The following is a 13825-nucleotide window of genomic DNA, read 5'->3' as shown; positions in this document are numbered from 1 at the left end:
CTCTTAGATGGAACATGCTACCTAATGGGCATCATTAGGACTGTGTGCGCACCGGTATCGATCTAGACAAGGTATGTGATATGTGGTATTAACTCGGTATGAGCATAGCTCTCGGGACCAGTAGAGTAATTCGGTGTAGTTCAGCTCTCGGGACTCTGGATATGGATTAAGTGCGGTCGGTGGTAACTCGGTGTAGCTTAGCTCTCGGAACCAGGCCTATTGAATTAAGGATATACTTAGTATTATAGATTAGGGTTCCAACTATTATACGTAATGGTTATATTAAATGTTTTAAAAGGGTTTTAAAGGTTTTCCACTTGATAAATGTAAATAGTGGTATAAACTCATCTTAGTATATCTGACCCCGTTGTTTTCCCAATTTTTCCAGGGTTATGATTTGAGCAAGTTAACCGCTCTCCGATTCTTTATTTCCTCGGAGGTTTTACTTTACTTAATAAAGTTATTAAAACTTATTTTATTCATAGACCGCAGTAGTAATTAGAAGTCTTATATGTCTAATACTTGATATAAACATATTAAATGTATTATTGTTGTATTGGCATTCTTTAATTGACTTGGGTTAATATGTAATTTTGCCATGTTTATGACTCAGAGTTGGCTGAGCACTTATTAATAAAGGGTTAATTCCTAAAAAAATCACGAACTTTACACGAAGTTTCATTTTAATCATGACCTTTAAAAGTTGTCATTTAAAGGCACGAAATTTCATTTTATCTGACTAAAAATTCTTAATCCTAAATACTCTAACTGAAAGATAATAAGATTTAATGTTAATTAATAACTTGGGTCTTTCATTAATGGTTTAGTGAAGAATTTAGTCAATAAAAATACACTGAAATGATGAATTTGAAACAATATGAAAGTCTGTGCCTTTAAATGGCAACTTTTAAAGGTCATGATTAAAATGAAACTTCGTGTAAAGTTCGTGATTTTTTTAGGAATTAACCCATTAATAAATGTTGTGTATTATGAACTGCTAGAACTAGGCTGAAGTCTCGGTTGCCCCCGACCATTGGTTTTCTTGCAGGTTAATGTATTTGTTGGTTATCCGCAAGGCTAGCTACGGGTTTTGGTACAACCATACCCATACCCTAGCGCCGGTCGCGATTCATGAAAATGGATCGTGACAACGTTAGGATTTGTTTCTTAACGTTTTAAACGTTTGGCTTAAATCGCTGAAAAGGTGAAACTTTTTGATTTGTTTCGTAACGTTTGTAAACGTTTAGCTTAAATCGCTAAAAAGGTGAAACATTTGAATTTATTTCGAAACGTTTCAAACGTTTGGCTTAACCGCTAAAAAGGTGAAACGTTAGGATTTGTTTCGTAACGTTTCAAACGTTTGGCTTATTTTGTCCTCGTTGGCCTCGTTGTGTGGAGTATCACGTGAGGGTTTTTCTCGCAAGTTTTTTTTTGTTGTTTGCTTAACTTTGGCGTTGGTGTCAATATGTAATTCGAACCTTTGTTAGACCCTGCAATTTTTTTTTATGTTGTATTTAGTTTAGCCAAATCTATAGTTTAAACCCTGGAGATTTTAGGTGTTTAAATTTGGTATCAAGGAATTTGAGGAGCGACTTTTTCGATCAGTAGTAGATCCTGTTTACAAATCTTTGTTAGAGGAAGGTGATTTGAGTTATACTACTTAGCACCGATGGAATAATTCTACTTGTAAGTGTTTGCCTCGTGCGTTAAGCTTCGAACTTTAGGCGCTTCAAAAAAATCGGGTCCGTTGTGGAAATTTAGAGTATCGAAATCTTTCGGGTTTTGGCATTCCGGAAAAGGATGTGTGATAACAACACAGATGAATGATCTCAAAATAGAACATAAACCGAGTAAGACACTCCACAACACCGTCTCGGCTAAACCGAGTAGAGACACACCACAACACTATCTCGGCTCAACCAAGTAAGACACACAATAAAGACCACCTCGGTCAAACGAGCAAAACAAATGGCAACACCATCTCGGATAAACCGAGCAGCACACATCGCAACATCATCTCGGCCAAACCGAGTAAACTTTCACTGACTACAAAGACAAATCTGTCAGACAGTACCCTGACATTCCAGAAAATATCTGTACAGACAAAGAGAATGAAATTAGACATGTCGGATCAGGCAAAAAGGAACAAAAGACATAGTATAAAAGGCTAAGAAAAAGTAGGTAAAAAGGTCAATTCTCTTTTTCTCTCAACTCTTAACTCCCTTTCACTTCTTATTCTTTCTCTCACTAAAATATCAACTGACTAGACCGTTGGAGTGGTTTGCCGGAATCCCCTTCCGGCACCCTTCTAACGGTTGTATTGTGCCTTTCAGGTACGATCGTGAAGTCACCACAGGATCAAGGAGTCGCCGCCATTTTACAAGTTATCATTTGGCGCCGTCTGTGGGAATCGAAAGTAAGAAAGCTTCCCCCTTTCTATCTCACTGGAAAGTGATAGGATGAGTAGGGTAGAGGGAGACGATCCCCCAACCAGAGAACATGATACACACGATAATACGGCAGGAGATGGACTCAATGCACCACCGCGAAGGGCTACGGGAGAGAGCTCGTTCTGCCCGGCCATAATTTCTGGAGGAGGAACACACTTGGGAACCACATCTGGAGTTACAACTCAATACCCGTGAGGAATACCATTTTCAGGGAACATTTTTCCAGCCTCATACTTCAAACCGATGCAACAAACCACCCAAATTTTTTCCTTAAGACCGGGTGTAACCCCCGTCAATCTGACATTCACACCAAACACCACCCCCACGCCCATGCCGGCCGCAACTGCAGAAATTCAAAACCCTACACCAGCACAGATACAAGAATATATTGAGTTCCATGCTCGGCAGTTAGCTTCCTTCAACAAGTGCAACAAGCCCATGCTCGGCCGACTGCCGCCACCACATCTCAAGGCAATATTACCACCCCATCATACATACCAGCCCCACCACCTCACCCACCAGAATTTTACCAAGGTCAAACAACGCCCGAGGAAGCAAACAACTAAAGAAATCCACAAACACAACAAAACCCAAAGGAGGGGAAAGTGAACCAAACCGGGCACAAAACGTTTGACGTACCAAAAATGACCCCGAAACGAGTAGAAATTGAAGAAAGTGTGCGCAGCTCAGGCGCAGACTCGGCGAAGAAAATTAACCTAGAGCAAGAAATCACGGAAAGGGTGAGAACCGAGATGGAAAAATTCAAAAGGAAAGAGCCAAGAAGCACAAGTTTCTTAAACATTGGAAACCCGTTGTCGGCCGAGATACGAGACGAACCTTTCCCGTTAAATTATAAGACACCACAACTGGACGATTACAATGGAACAGGAGATCCGATAACACACTTGAGCTGTTTCCAGGTGGTCATGATGGTACAAAGCTTGTCCGAAGCCGCCGTCTGCAATCTCTTCCCAACAACCCTGAAGGGACCAGCATCAATCTGGTACCAAAGCCTGAAAGAAGGCTCTATCAAAAGTTTCGACGAGCTAGCAAGAGCATTCCGAACCCATTTCATACCGAGCATACAACAAAAAAAGAAGTTCATTAATCTCAAACTTTGCTATCAGAAACCCGGGGAAAGCTTGCAAAGTTACATCGGCAGATTCAATGACGAGGCTGTCAAAGTAGGAAACCCGAATGATGATACCGTGATAGACGCAATGAAGGATAATACAACGATGATGGCATTTCGGGACAACCTGATAACGAATCCGGTGCAAACCTACACTCAACTCATGGACCGAGACTTGAATTACATCAATTTGGATGAAGAGCAACGAAGAAAAGCCGCACAGACAACAATACAGTTTCAAGCGCCGAGACCAAATTACAGTCAGAGTGCCATACAAGACAGGTTCAGGCCAAGAGACCAACGGCAATCCGTCCCACCACGAATGGAACCACACCGACCAGTGAAAGTAGAAGAGCAAGCTTATATCCCACTCAACACACCGAGATCATACATCCTTGTAATACCCCGTATTTCTTTATAAGTGTCTATTTTGCCAAGTGTCAGGTTTTAATTAACCGGGACTAAGGAAAATAGCTTTTAAATTCACGAGGTGAATTTAAATAAGTGTTTAAGTGTTTTAGGGTATGTATGACTCTAATATTTATTTTTGGGAATTTTGGGTATTTATATTTATTTTTGAGATTTTAAAGAAAAACCGCTAAAATAATTAATTTTACTTATTTTAAAAGCTCAAACATATTTATTTCAAGCCCAATATTTATAAATTAATATTTTGAAGTATTTGTGAAGATTATTTTCAGAAATCCGAAAATGACATTTTTACCCCTTAAGTTTGCATATTTGCAAAAATTGCCCAAGGGCATAATTGGAATTAAATAAAAATGAAGCTAATCATATAGCCTTCATCTTTTTCTTTTGCTAGACAAAACATATCAACCTCCATTAAAACAAAAGAGCCAAAACTCTCAACTCAAACCATAGCACCCATTTTCTTTCATTTTTTCACAAAACTTCCTAAACGAAAAACGTTGCAAATTTTCCGTAGATAACCAATCTTCAATTGCATGTACACAGAGAGCAGTTGGATTACCAACAGCAACGAGTTGGTGCTAACGTTGATCGTGATCTCGTTATGGCTTACATGAGGCTCAAGCCCATGAAATTTGATGGAACGAATGATGCGTTGGATTTCCTGGAAAAGAACGCTAGGCGTCTTCAGGCTGACGAAAGAGACTCAATTGTGCTGGTGGAGATGTTAGTGAAAGGAGCTGCGAAGGATTGGTTCCAAAGGCATATTCAACCAAGTATGGGAGAGATGACTTGGAATGAGTTCGTTACTCGATTTAAGAGTTTCTTTCTGCCTTTTTCTGTAGCGGAGAACTATCGAGAGAAGTTATTGAATTTGAATAAGGAAGGAAAGACGGTGCAAGAGTATGTGACGAATTCACAAGGTTGAGTCGTTTCACACCTGATCTGATGTTGGATCGAGATAGGGTGAATTCAAGGTTCATTAAGGGGCTAGGACCTGAATATATTGGATTACTATCTGATGTTAAGAAGGATTTGGTGCAAATCATCGATAGTGCACGTCAGATGGAAAGTACTTTGATCCAATTTGGAAAGATCACTATTTCTGGTGAGCAAGTGACTGTGAGAGAAGGAACTGCAAGTTCTAATACGAATATGTTCATTGGACCATATCGTAAAGGATTTAAGAAAAATAGGAAAGATAGGAGGTTCAGTACCTCTGGATCAAGTTCTAGTGGACGAAGTTCAGGAGGAACGGTACCACTATGTCCAACTTGTGGAAAGAAGCATTTTAGAGCATGTTATATGGCGACTAGAGGATGTTACACATGTGGACAGCAAGGTCATTTCTCTAGAGAATGGCCCATGTCTGGACCACAAGGTTCAAGTGCTAGTGTTGTTCAACCAGTGTTTCAACAACCTAGACCTGTATATCCTGCAGTGTCTGGGCAGGCAAAGAATCAGAACGTGTTTAATGGACAACGTGGAAGAGGATATGGATTTAGTAATCGTGGTGGAGGAAGGACCACAGGCGGACGAGGATATGGAGCGACTACTAGCGGAGGGCAGGCAAGAGTTTTTGCGATCAATCCTCAAGAGGCGAATGAGTCGAATGCGGTAGTGCAAGGTATATTTTCAATATCTTCGCATGATGCATCAATTTTATTTGATCCCGGTGCTATGCATTCATTTGTATCGTCGAGTTTTGCATTAAAATTAGGAATTCAACCTGTGTTTTTGAAAAACCCATTGTTAGTAGCTACACCTGTAGGCGAAAGCATAGGCGTTACTGTAGTTTATCCGTCGTGTCCTGTGTTAATCGGAAAGCGAGAATTGCTTGCGGATTTATTGTTGCTCGATGTTTTAGAATTTGACGTCATCCTAGGAATGGATTGGCTGTCGCGACATTATGCGAATATGGATTGTAGAGAGAAGATAGTGACGTTCCATGCACCTGAAACTGAACTTATCTCTATTCGGGGAGAGAATTTCGAAACCCCAAAGAGTTTAGTCTCGGCTTTGAAAGCAAGAAAGATGTTGAGTAAAGGATGTCAAGGATTTTTAGCTCTGGTACTAGATATTCGGAAAGAAGTTCGAAGTGTGAATGATGTACCAATAGTGTCGGAGTATTCTGATGTGTTTCTAGAAGAGTTACCTGGATTACCACCAAATCGAGAGATTGAGTTCTGTATTGATCTAGTTCCTGGTATAAGTCCAATATCGATACCTCCATATCGGATGGCACCAGCAGAACTGAAGGAGTTGAAAGATCAATTGGAAGAATTGATTGATCGTGGATTCATCCGACCAAGTGTATCACCTTGGGGAGCACCTGTGCTGTTCGTAAAGAAGAAAGATGGAACAATGAGACTCTGTATTGATTACAGACAACTCAATAAGGTCACAATCAAGAATAAGTATCCTTTACCCAGAATTGACGATTTATTCGATCAATTACAAGGAGCGAGGTACTTTTCGAAGATTGATTTAAGGTCTGGTTATCATCAGCTGAAGATTAGAAGTGATGATATACCAAAGACTGCATTTAGAACGAGATATGGTCATTATGAATTTCTGGTGATGTCATTTGGATTAACAAATGCACCAGTAGCTTTCATGAATTTGATGAATCGGATATTTAAACCGTTTCTAGATCAATTCGTGATAGTGTTCATAGATGACATCTTGATCTATTCGCACACGGAGTAGGAGCATGCTCAACACTTAAAGATAGTGTTACAAACTTTGAGAGATCATCAACTTTATGCTAAGTTCTCAAAATGTGAATTTTGGTTAGAAGAAGTAGCATTTTTGGGACATGTTGTATCTCAAAGTGGGATTAAGGTTGATCCTAAAAAGATTGAAGCAGTGATGGATTGGAAGAGACCAAGTACCGTGACAAAAATTCGTAGTTTCTTAGGTTTAGCTGTTATTATAGACGTTTTGTGCAAGACTTTTCTAAATTGTCTGCACCATTAACCAAGCTGACTCAGAAAAACGCGAAGTTCATTTGGACTGATCAATGTGAGGCAAGTTTCCAGAAGCTGAAGGAGTGTTTGACAATAGCTCCAGTTCTGGCATTACCAGAGGGTAATGATGGATTTACAGTCTATTGTGATTCTTCTAGAATTGGGCTAGGATGTGTACTTATGCAACATGGACGAGTTATAGCTTATGCTTCTCGCCAGTTGAAAAAGCTTGAAGTTAATTATCCAACCCATGGTCTAGAATTAGCAGCGGTGATTTTCGTATTAAAGATTTGGAGGCCTTATCTATATGGAGCGAAGTGCGAAATATTCACTGATCACAAGAGTCTGAAATACATATTTGATCAGCGAGAGTTAAATCTCAGACAGAGAAGGTGGATGGAGTTGCTAAAGGATTATGATTGTACGATACAGTATCATCCTGGCAAAGCTAACGTGGTAGCTGATGCGTTAAGCAGAAAATCAGCAGGAAGTTTAGCTAATGTTACTTTAGTTGAGAAGCGACCAATGATTAGAAAAGTGCATTCGTTGTTTGATCAAGGAGTTCAATTGGAGGTTTCGTATTTGGGAAACTTAGTAGCTCAAATGACGATTAAACCTACATTGAATGATCAGATTAAGGAACTTCAGACAACGGATCCTCAACTAAAGCATGTTATTGAAGAAGTTCAAAACGGAGTGAACTCAGAGTTCAATACGAAGTTCAGTATGAAAGGTGGTATTCTGAAATTTGGTGCAAGGGTATGCGTACCAAATGTGGAAGAATTAAGACAAAGAATTATGACGGAGGCGCATGGATCCAAGTATAGTGTTCATCCTGGTTCTACCAAAATGTATCACGATGTTAAGCAGATGTATTGGTGGAGTGGTATGAAGAGAGATATAGCGGAATTTGTTGTGAAATGTCCGATATGTCAACAAGTTAAGTTGGAACATCAGAAACCATCAGGATTTTTGCAACAGTTACCTATACAAGAATAGAAATGGGAAAGGATAACTATGGATTTTGTCGTTGAATTACCTAAATCGCAACGAGGATTCGACTCGATATGGGTTATCGTTGACCGAATGACAAAGTCTGCTCATTTTATTCCGATAAAGGTTACCTACACAGCAGCAAAACTGGCACAGATCTACATTGACGAAATAGTAACTCTACATGGAGTTCCTGTATCAATTGTGTCTGATCGAGGATCAGTCTTTACGTCTAGATTTTGGTAAAGTTTGCAAGAGACTTTAGGAACGCGTTTAGATTTTAGTACGGCGTTTCATCCTCAGACAGATGGACAGTCTGAAAGAACTATCCAGACTCTAGAAGACATACTACCGATGTGTGTCTTAGATTTTGGAGGTCATTGGGATGAGTATCTATCGTTGGTAGAATTTTCTTACAATAATAGTTATCATTCCAGTATCGAGATGGCTCCATATGAGGCATTTTATGGACGCAAATGTAGATCCCCAATTTGTTGGGATGAAGTTGGAGAGAGAAAGTTGACAGGAGCTGAAATTGTACAAATTACGTCAGAGAAAGTACCACTAATTAAGCAACGATTAGGAACTGCGTTTAGTCGTCAAAAGAGCTACGCTGATTTGAAAAGGAAAGATATATAATTTCAAGTCGGAGATTTCGTGTTTCTTAAAATATCACCTATGAAAGGTGTGATCCGATTTGGAAAGAAAGGTAAGCTAGCGCCGAGGTATGCAGGACCTTATGAAATTGTAGGACGAGTAGGATCTGTAGCTTATAAATTAGCATTACCGTTAGAGATGTCTCAAGTACATCTAGTGTTTCATGTGTCAATGCTTAGAAAGTATATTCCGGATCCTGAACGTATTATCCAACCGCAAGAGGTCGAGATAGACGAGGATCTATCTTATGAGGAAGAACCTATCGAGATTGTCGATACACAGATTAGGAAACTCCGTAAAAAAGAGATTCCAATGGTAAAGGTTCTGTGGAGAAGTTGTATGGTTGAGGAATGTACGTGGGAAACAGAGGCGGATATGCGAAAACGATATCCCCACTTGTTTGCTCAAGGTAATAGTTAATTTTGAAATTCGAGGACGAATTTTCTATAAGGAGGGGTGGATGTAATACCCTGTATTTTTTTATAAGTGTCTATTTTGCCAAGTGTCAGGTTTTAATTAACCGGGACTAAGGAAAATAGTTTTTAAATTCAAGAGGTGAATTTAAATAAGTGTTTAAGTGTTTTAGGATATGTATGACCCTAATGTTTATTTTTGGGAATTTTGGGTAGTTATATTTATTTTTGAGATTTTAAAGAAAAACCGCTAAAATAATTAATTTTAATTATTTTAAAAGCTCAAAAATATTTATTTCAAGCCCAATATTTATAAATTAATATTTTAAAATATTTGTGAAGAATTATTTTCAGAAATCTGAAAATGACATTTTTACCCTTAAAGTTTGCATATTTGAAAAAAGGGTTAATTTCTAAAAAAATCACGAACTTTACACGAAGTTTCATTTTAATCATGACCTTTAAAAGTTGCCATTTAAAGGCACAAACTTTCATTTTGTTTCAAATCTATCATTTCAGTGTATTTTTGTTGACTAAATTCTTCAATAAACCATTAATGAAAGACCCAAATTATAAATCGATATTAAATCTTATTATCTTTTAGTTAGAGTATATAGGATTAGGAATTTTTGGTTCGATAAAATACACCGGAATTTACTTTGGCGATAGATTTGAAACAAAATGAAAGTTCGTGCCTTTAAATGACAACTTTTAAAGTTCATGATTAAAATGAAATTTCGTGTAAAGTTCGTGATTTTTTTAGAAATTAATCCTTGAAAAAATTGCCCAAGGGCATAATTGGAATTAAATGAAAATGAAGCTAACCATATAGCCTTCATCTTCTTCTTTTACTAGACAAAACATATCAACCTCCATTAAAACAAAAGAGCCAAAACTCTCAACTCAAATCATAGCACCCATTTTCTTTCATTTTTTCACAAAACTTCCTAAACGAAAAACGTTTCAAATTTCTCGTAGATAACCAATCTTCAATTGCATGTACGATCAAGGTAATTCTCAAGACTCAAATTTCCATTTTTATTTTCTGAAATTATTTGTCTTAGAGATTGTACTTTTGGTTGTGGAAATTGATAGATTATATGTTTATTTGTCGATTTTAGCGTTTGTTTTTGGTTTTGAAAATTTTAATTGGTATTAAATAAATTCTTTTAAAATTTCTGAGCAGATGTCTTACATCAATTAAATATGTGTGTTAAAGGTTGAATTTTATGGATTAAAATTGTGATAATATTCGGGTGTTAAATAATTAAAGCGGGTTTTGATTTATAAATGTTTTAAACCGTGAAAAATGGTTAAAATATAGAAAAATAGTCTATTTAAATATTTATGGGCTGATCATGAATATTAGTTTGGTATGTGGTTGGTTTGTTGATTTTCATGAATTTTAAGATGATTAAATTTGTGATTTACCGATAGAGACTATGGTTTTCGATTTTAAACTAGTTAATCGGTTTTTAATGTTGATAAATAGAGAAAATAATTTATTATAAATTTCTTGGCTGAAAATATTGTTTAATAAATTATATGTCATTTATTCACGGAATTAAAATATTTAATGGATGATTTTTTAGTATTATTTAATTCGGTTCCGATTTATACAGTTTTAAATTGTTAAAATCATGAAAATTAATTTATTTAAAATATTGGGGCTGCAGTAAATTTTAATATTTCTGTAAAAATAAATTATTTTGATTTTTGGTGGTTGATCGGTGTTAAAATGAATTTTAAAACATTTTGAGCGGTTTTAGCGTTTTCGGCCAAACGATCGCCAGAATCCGGTGACCGTCGGTGAGCAAAGAGAACGGAGTTCATCAAACTCAGTCCCATGCTCATGGCAGTATTCTGCCTGGCCAAGGGCAGGGGGCCAAAGCCGAGGGGGCCGAGCCCCGGGTTAAAATTTTACGGAAAATATTTTACTTTCAAATATGTTCTATTTATTATTAAATGTGTTTTGGGTAGGTTGGTTTTGAAAAATTTATTTTTAGGACATGTTTGATTGGTGTATGTGTGTATAGATATGTATTAGGTTTATCGTAACAATTTATGATACCTAGGAAGAGATAGTTGGAATTAAATTTGGATATTTAATTCTATTAAGTTGAGTCGGTCTAGAGAGTATCCTAGATGTTAGAAATTATTATATTATTAATGTTTAATTTCTTAACTAGATCCGGTGGATATTGCCACGAATACCGACGGGCGAAGGATCTAAATTGCGGCGGAAATATTTTAAATTTGGAATAAGCGCGTACTGTGAGTGTGTTTACAATTTATATTGCTGAATATTAGTCTTAAAAATGTTTATGAACTGCTTTACATGTTTTGTAAATGCTTTATTTTATTTTGAATTTAAATTGTATGAACTATATACATAGTTTTGAAACCGATTTAGATTCATTGAAACATGCTTACTATTTGGTGGCAATAGTGCTGTGTGATCACTGGTATTGCATATTAGAATGGGTTGCATGTGATGTTGTTGTGTGAATCCTGGCGACGACCTAGACGTACTGTGTGAACATATCTTAAGAGGCAACGGAAAATAGACGACTCAAGGCTTGTCAAGAGTACAGCCGAGATCTGAGGGGTTGAACCTAAAAGTATGTTGGCGACGGTATTTATGTACTGCCGAAATCCGTTGTACATTAAGAAGAGTCTGGGACTTTCATGTACGTAAAATCAAAATAATCGGATTTGACTGGCCAAAGTACAAAAAGAAAAGTAAATACGGCCAATGGCGATAGTAAAATACTATGCGGCCTACGTGGTTAATCCAAATGGTGTGGAGAAATGTGAAATAAATTTATGTTCTTATTTTGAAAGAACGTAGGAACATGAATCATGGTTTAGGGTTTCATATGAATCGGTAATCTGGATGCATGGCTTTCATACTAATGTTTATTAATATATTTTGTACACATTCACCAGATTTTTATCTGACCCACATTGTGGGATTATTTTTCAGGAACTAATTTTACTGAGGATTAGTCCGTATCGTGAGTACTTCCAATTCTTGCTCTGGAAGTGCTGGTTTGAAAATAAAGCATGATGACCTATTATTATCTAGAGTTGCAGTTAGACTTAGACATGAACCATAGTACGTGAATAATCATGTCAGACTCTTCTATTTTAATATTTTATTCCGCTTAAACTCTGATGTTTTAATATGTATGTTGTGCGAAGGTCAGGATGACAGCACAAGGATATTTATGGCATTATAAATGTGATGTATGCCATTTAAATAAAGTGTATGGTTTGCCATGATGATATGGCTATGAAACTGGATTGCAATAAATAAACGTGACATTTATTAGCAAAGTTTCATGATGGTTTGTAAACTAGAACGTTTTAAACGGAGATTTTAAAATGTTCGAAAATGTTTTGTTTTCCGCAAAAAATTTATTGTGATTTTTAAGGCTTGCTACGGGTTTCAGAGCAACAACTCCCATTCCCTAGCGCCGGTCACGATGCCGAGAATCAGGTCGTGACAATCCTAATGTGGATTCAGAAAAATAATTAACCAGTAAGATACCCACCGAAGCTGCAGCATAAGGGAGACAAAAAGAAATATTGCCAATTTCACGATAGTCACGGCCATGTAACTTATGAGTGTGGAAGTCTGAAGAAAGAAATTGACTGATTGGTGCAAGTCGGTCACTTAAAAGACTTTGTAGCACAGAACAAAAATTATAACTCGGGAGGAGGCAACCGAGGAGAGCATAGCGGAAAAAGAGAGGAGGCACCACCACCGAAGAGACAAAATATATTCGGGGTAATTAACACCATAGCCGGCGGAATGGCCGACCTAGAATACAAACGAGGAAGGCGCAAAAGACAAAAAATGGTGATGAACATATCGATGGCTAAACCTCTACCCGAGGTTAGTTTCGGCCCAACCGATGGCGAAGGAATAGACTTTTCCCACCAAGACCCATTGGTAATCTCGGGATTGATAAAAAATTTCTGGATAATGAGACAATTGGTGGATGAGGGAAGCTCAGTTAACCTCATCACGAAGCAGGCATACCTCGGTATAGGATGCTCGGTCCTAAATCTAAAACCAGTCAAAACTCCTCTATTCGGTCTAGGAGGAGCACCAGTACGAGCAGAAGGAGTGGCAGAATTAACAGTTGAGCTAGGAAAAGAAAACGGTTCACCGGAAGGAGGTCTAATCGGCATCACAAAGAAATTCAAAACACTTTTTATGGATGTTGATATGCCACTTGCCTACAATGTGATACTTGGCAGACCAATGTTGTACAACACCGGGGCAGATACATGCATCAAATACTTGTCAATGAAAATACCCACCGAAGAGGGAGTGGTGATAGTCAAAGGAAGGCAAGACATAGCCAAACAGTGCTACTTGGTATCAATGAGAGATGTATCAAAAACTCTGGCTATCGAAACAATAGAGATACCAGACTCCGATGAAGGCAAGCTCGAACCTCATGGAAAACTAGAAAGGGTTAACCTATCAGGAGTAACACCAAGATCGGTCCAAATAGAGGATGCACTGCCCGAACAAGTAAAACATGAGATAACAGACATGTTAATCAGAAACGAAGTAGAATTTGTCAACACCCCAAGCGAGATAGAAGGGGTAGACCAGGCAATCATCTCACATAAGCTGAATGTAAATCCAAAACATAAACCAGTCAAACAGAAGAAAAGAGCCTTCACAATAGACAGACAAATTACCATCAGGGCCGAAGTAGACAAACTATTGGCAGCAGGGTTCATCCGAAGAGTGTATTACCC

General features: G+C 37.7%; 1 protein-coding gene across 1 annotated transcript; it reads left to right on the top strand.

Moving 5' to 3' along the window:
• Nucleotides 1–8651: 8651 nt before the first annotated feature.
• Nucleotides 8652–11551, top strand: LOC126656962 (uncharacterized). The gene is made up of 2 exons (XM_050351588.1): nucleotides 8652–9039; nucleotides 11493–11551. Exons 1-2 carry the CDS (start codon nucleotides 8652–8654, stop codon nucleotides 11549–11551), a joined length of 447 nt encoding a protein of 148 aa, XP_050207545.1.
• Nucleotides 11552–13825: the final 2274 nt, after the last annotated feature.

Source organism: Mercurialis annua, linkage group LG7, assembly GCF_937616625.2.
Source record: "Mercurialis annua linkage group LG7, ddMerAnnu1.2, whole genome shotgun sequence".
Classification (NCBI taxonomy): Eukaryota; Viridiplantae; Streptophyta; class Magnoliopsida; order Malpighiales; family Euphorbiaceae; genus Mercurialis; species Mercurialis annua.
The sequence above is the reverse complement of the archived record's forward strand: the minus strand, read 5'-3'. Positions and strand labels throughout refer to the sequence as shown.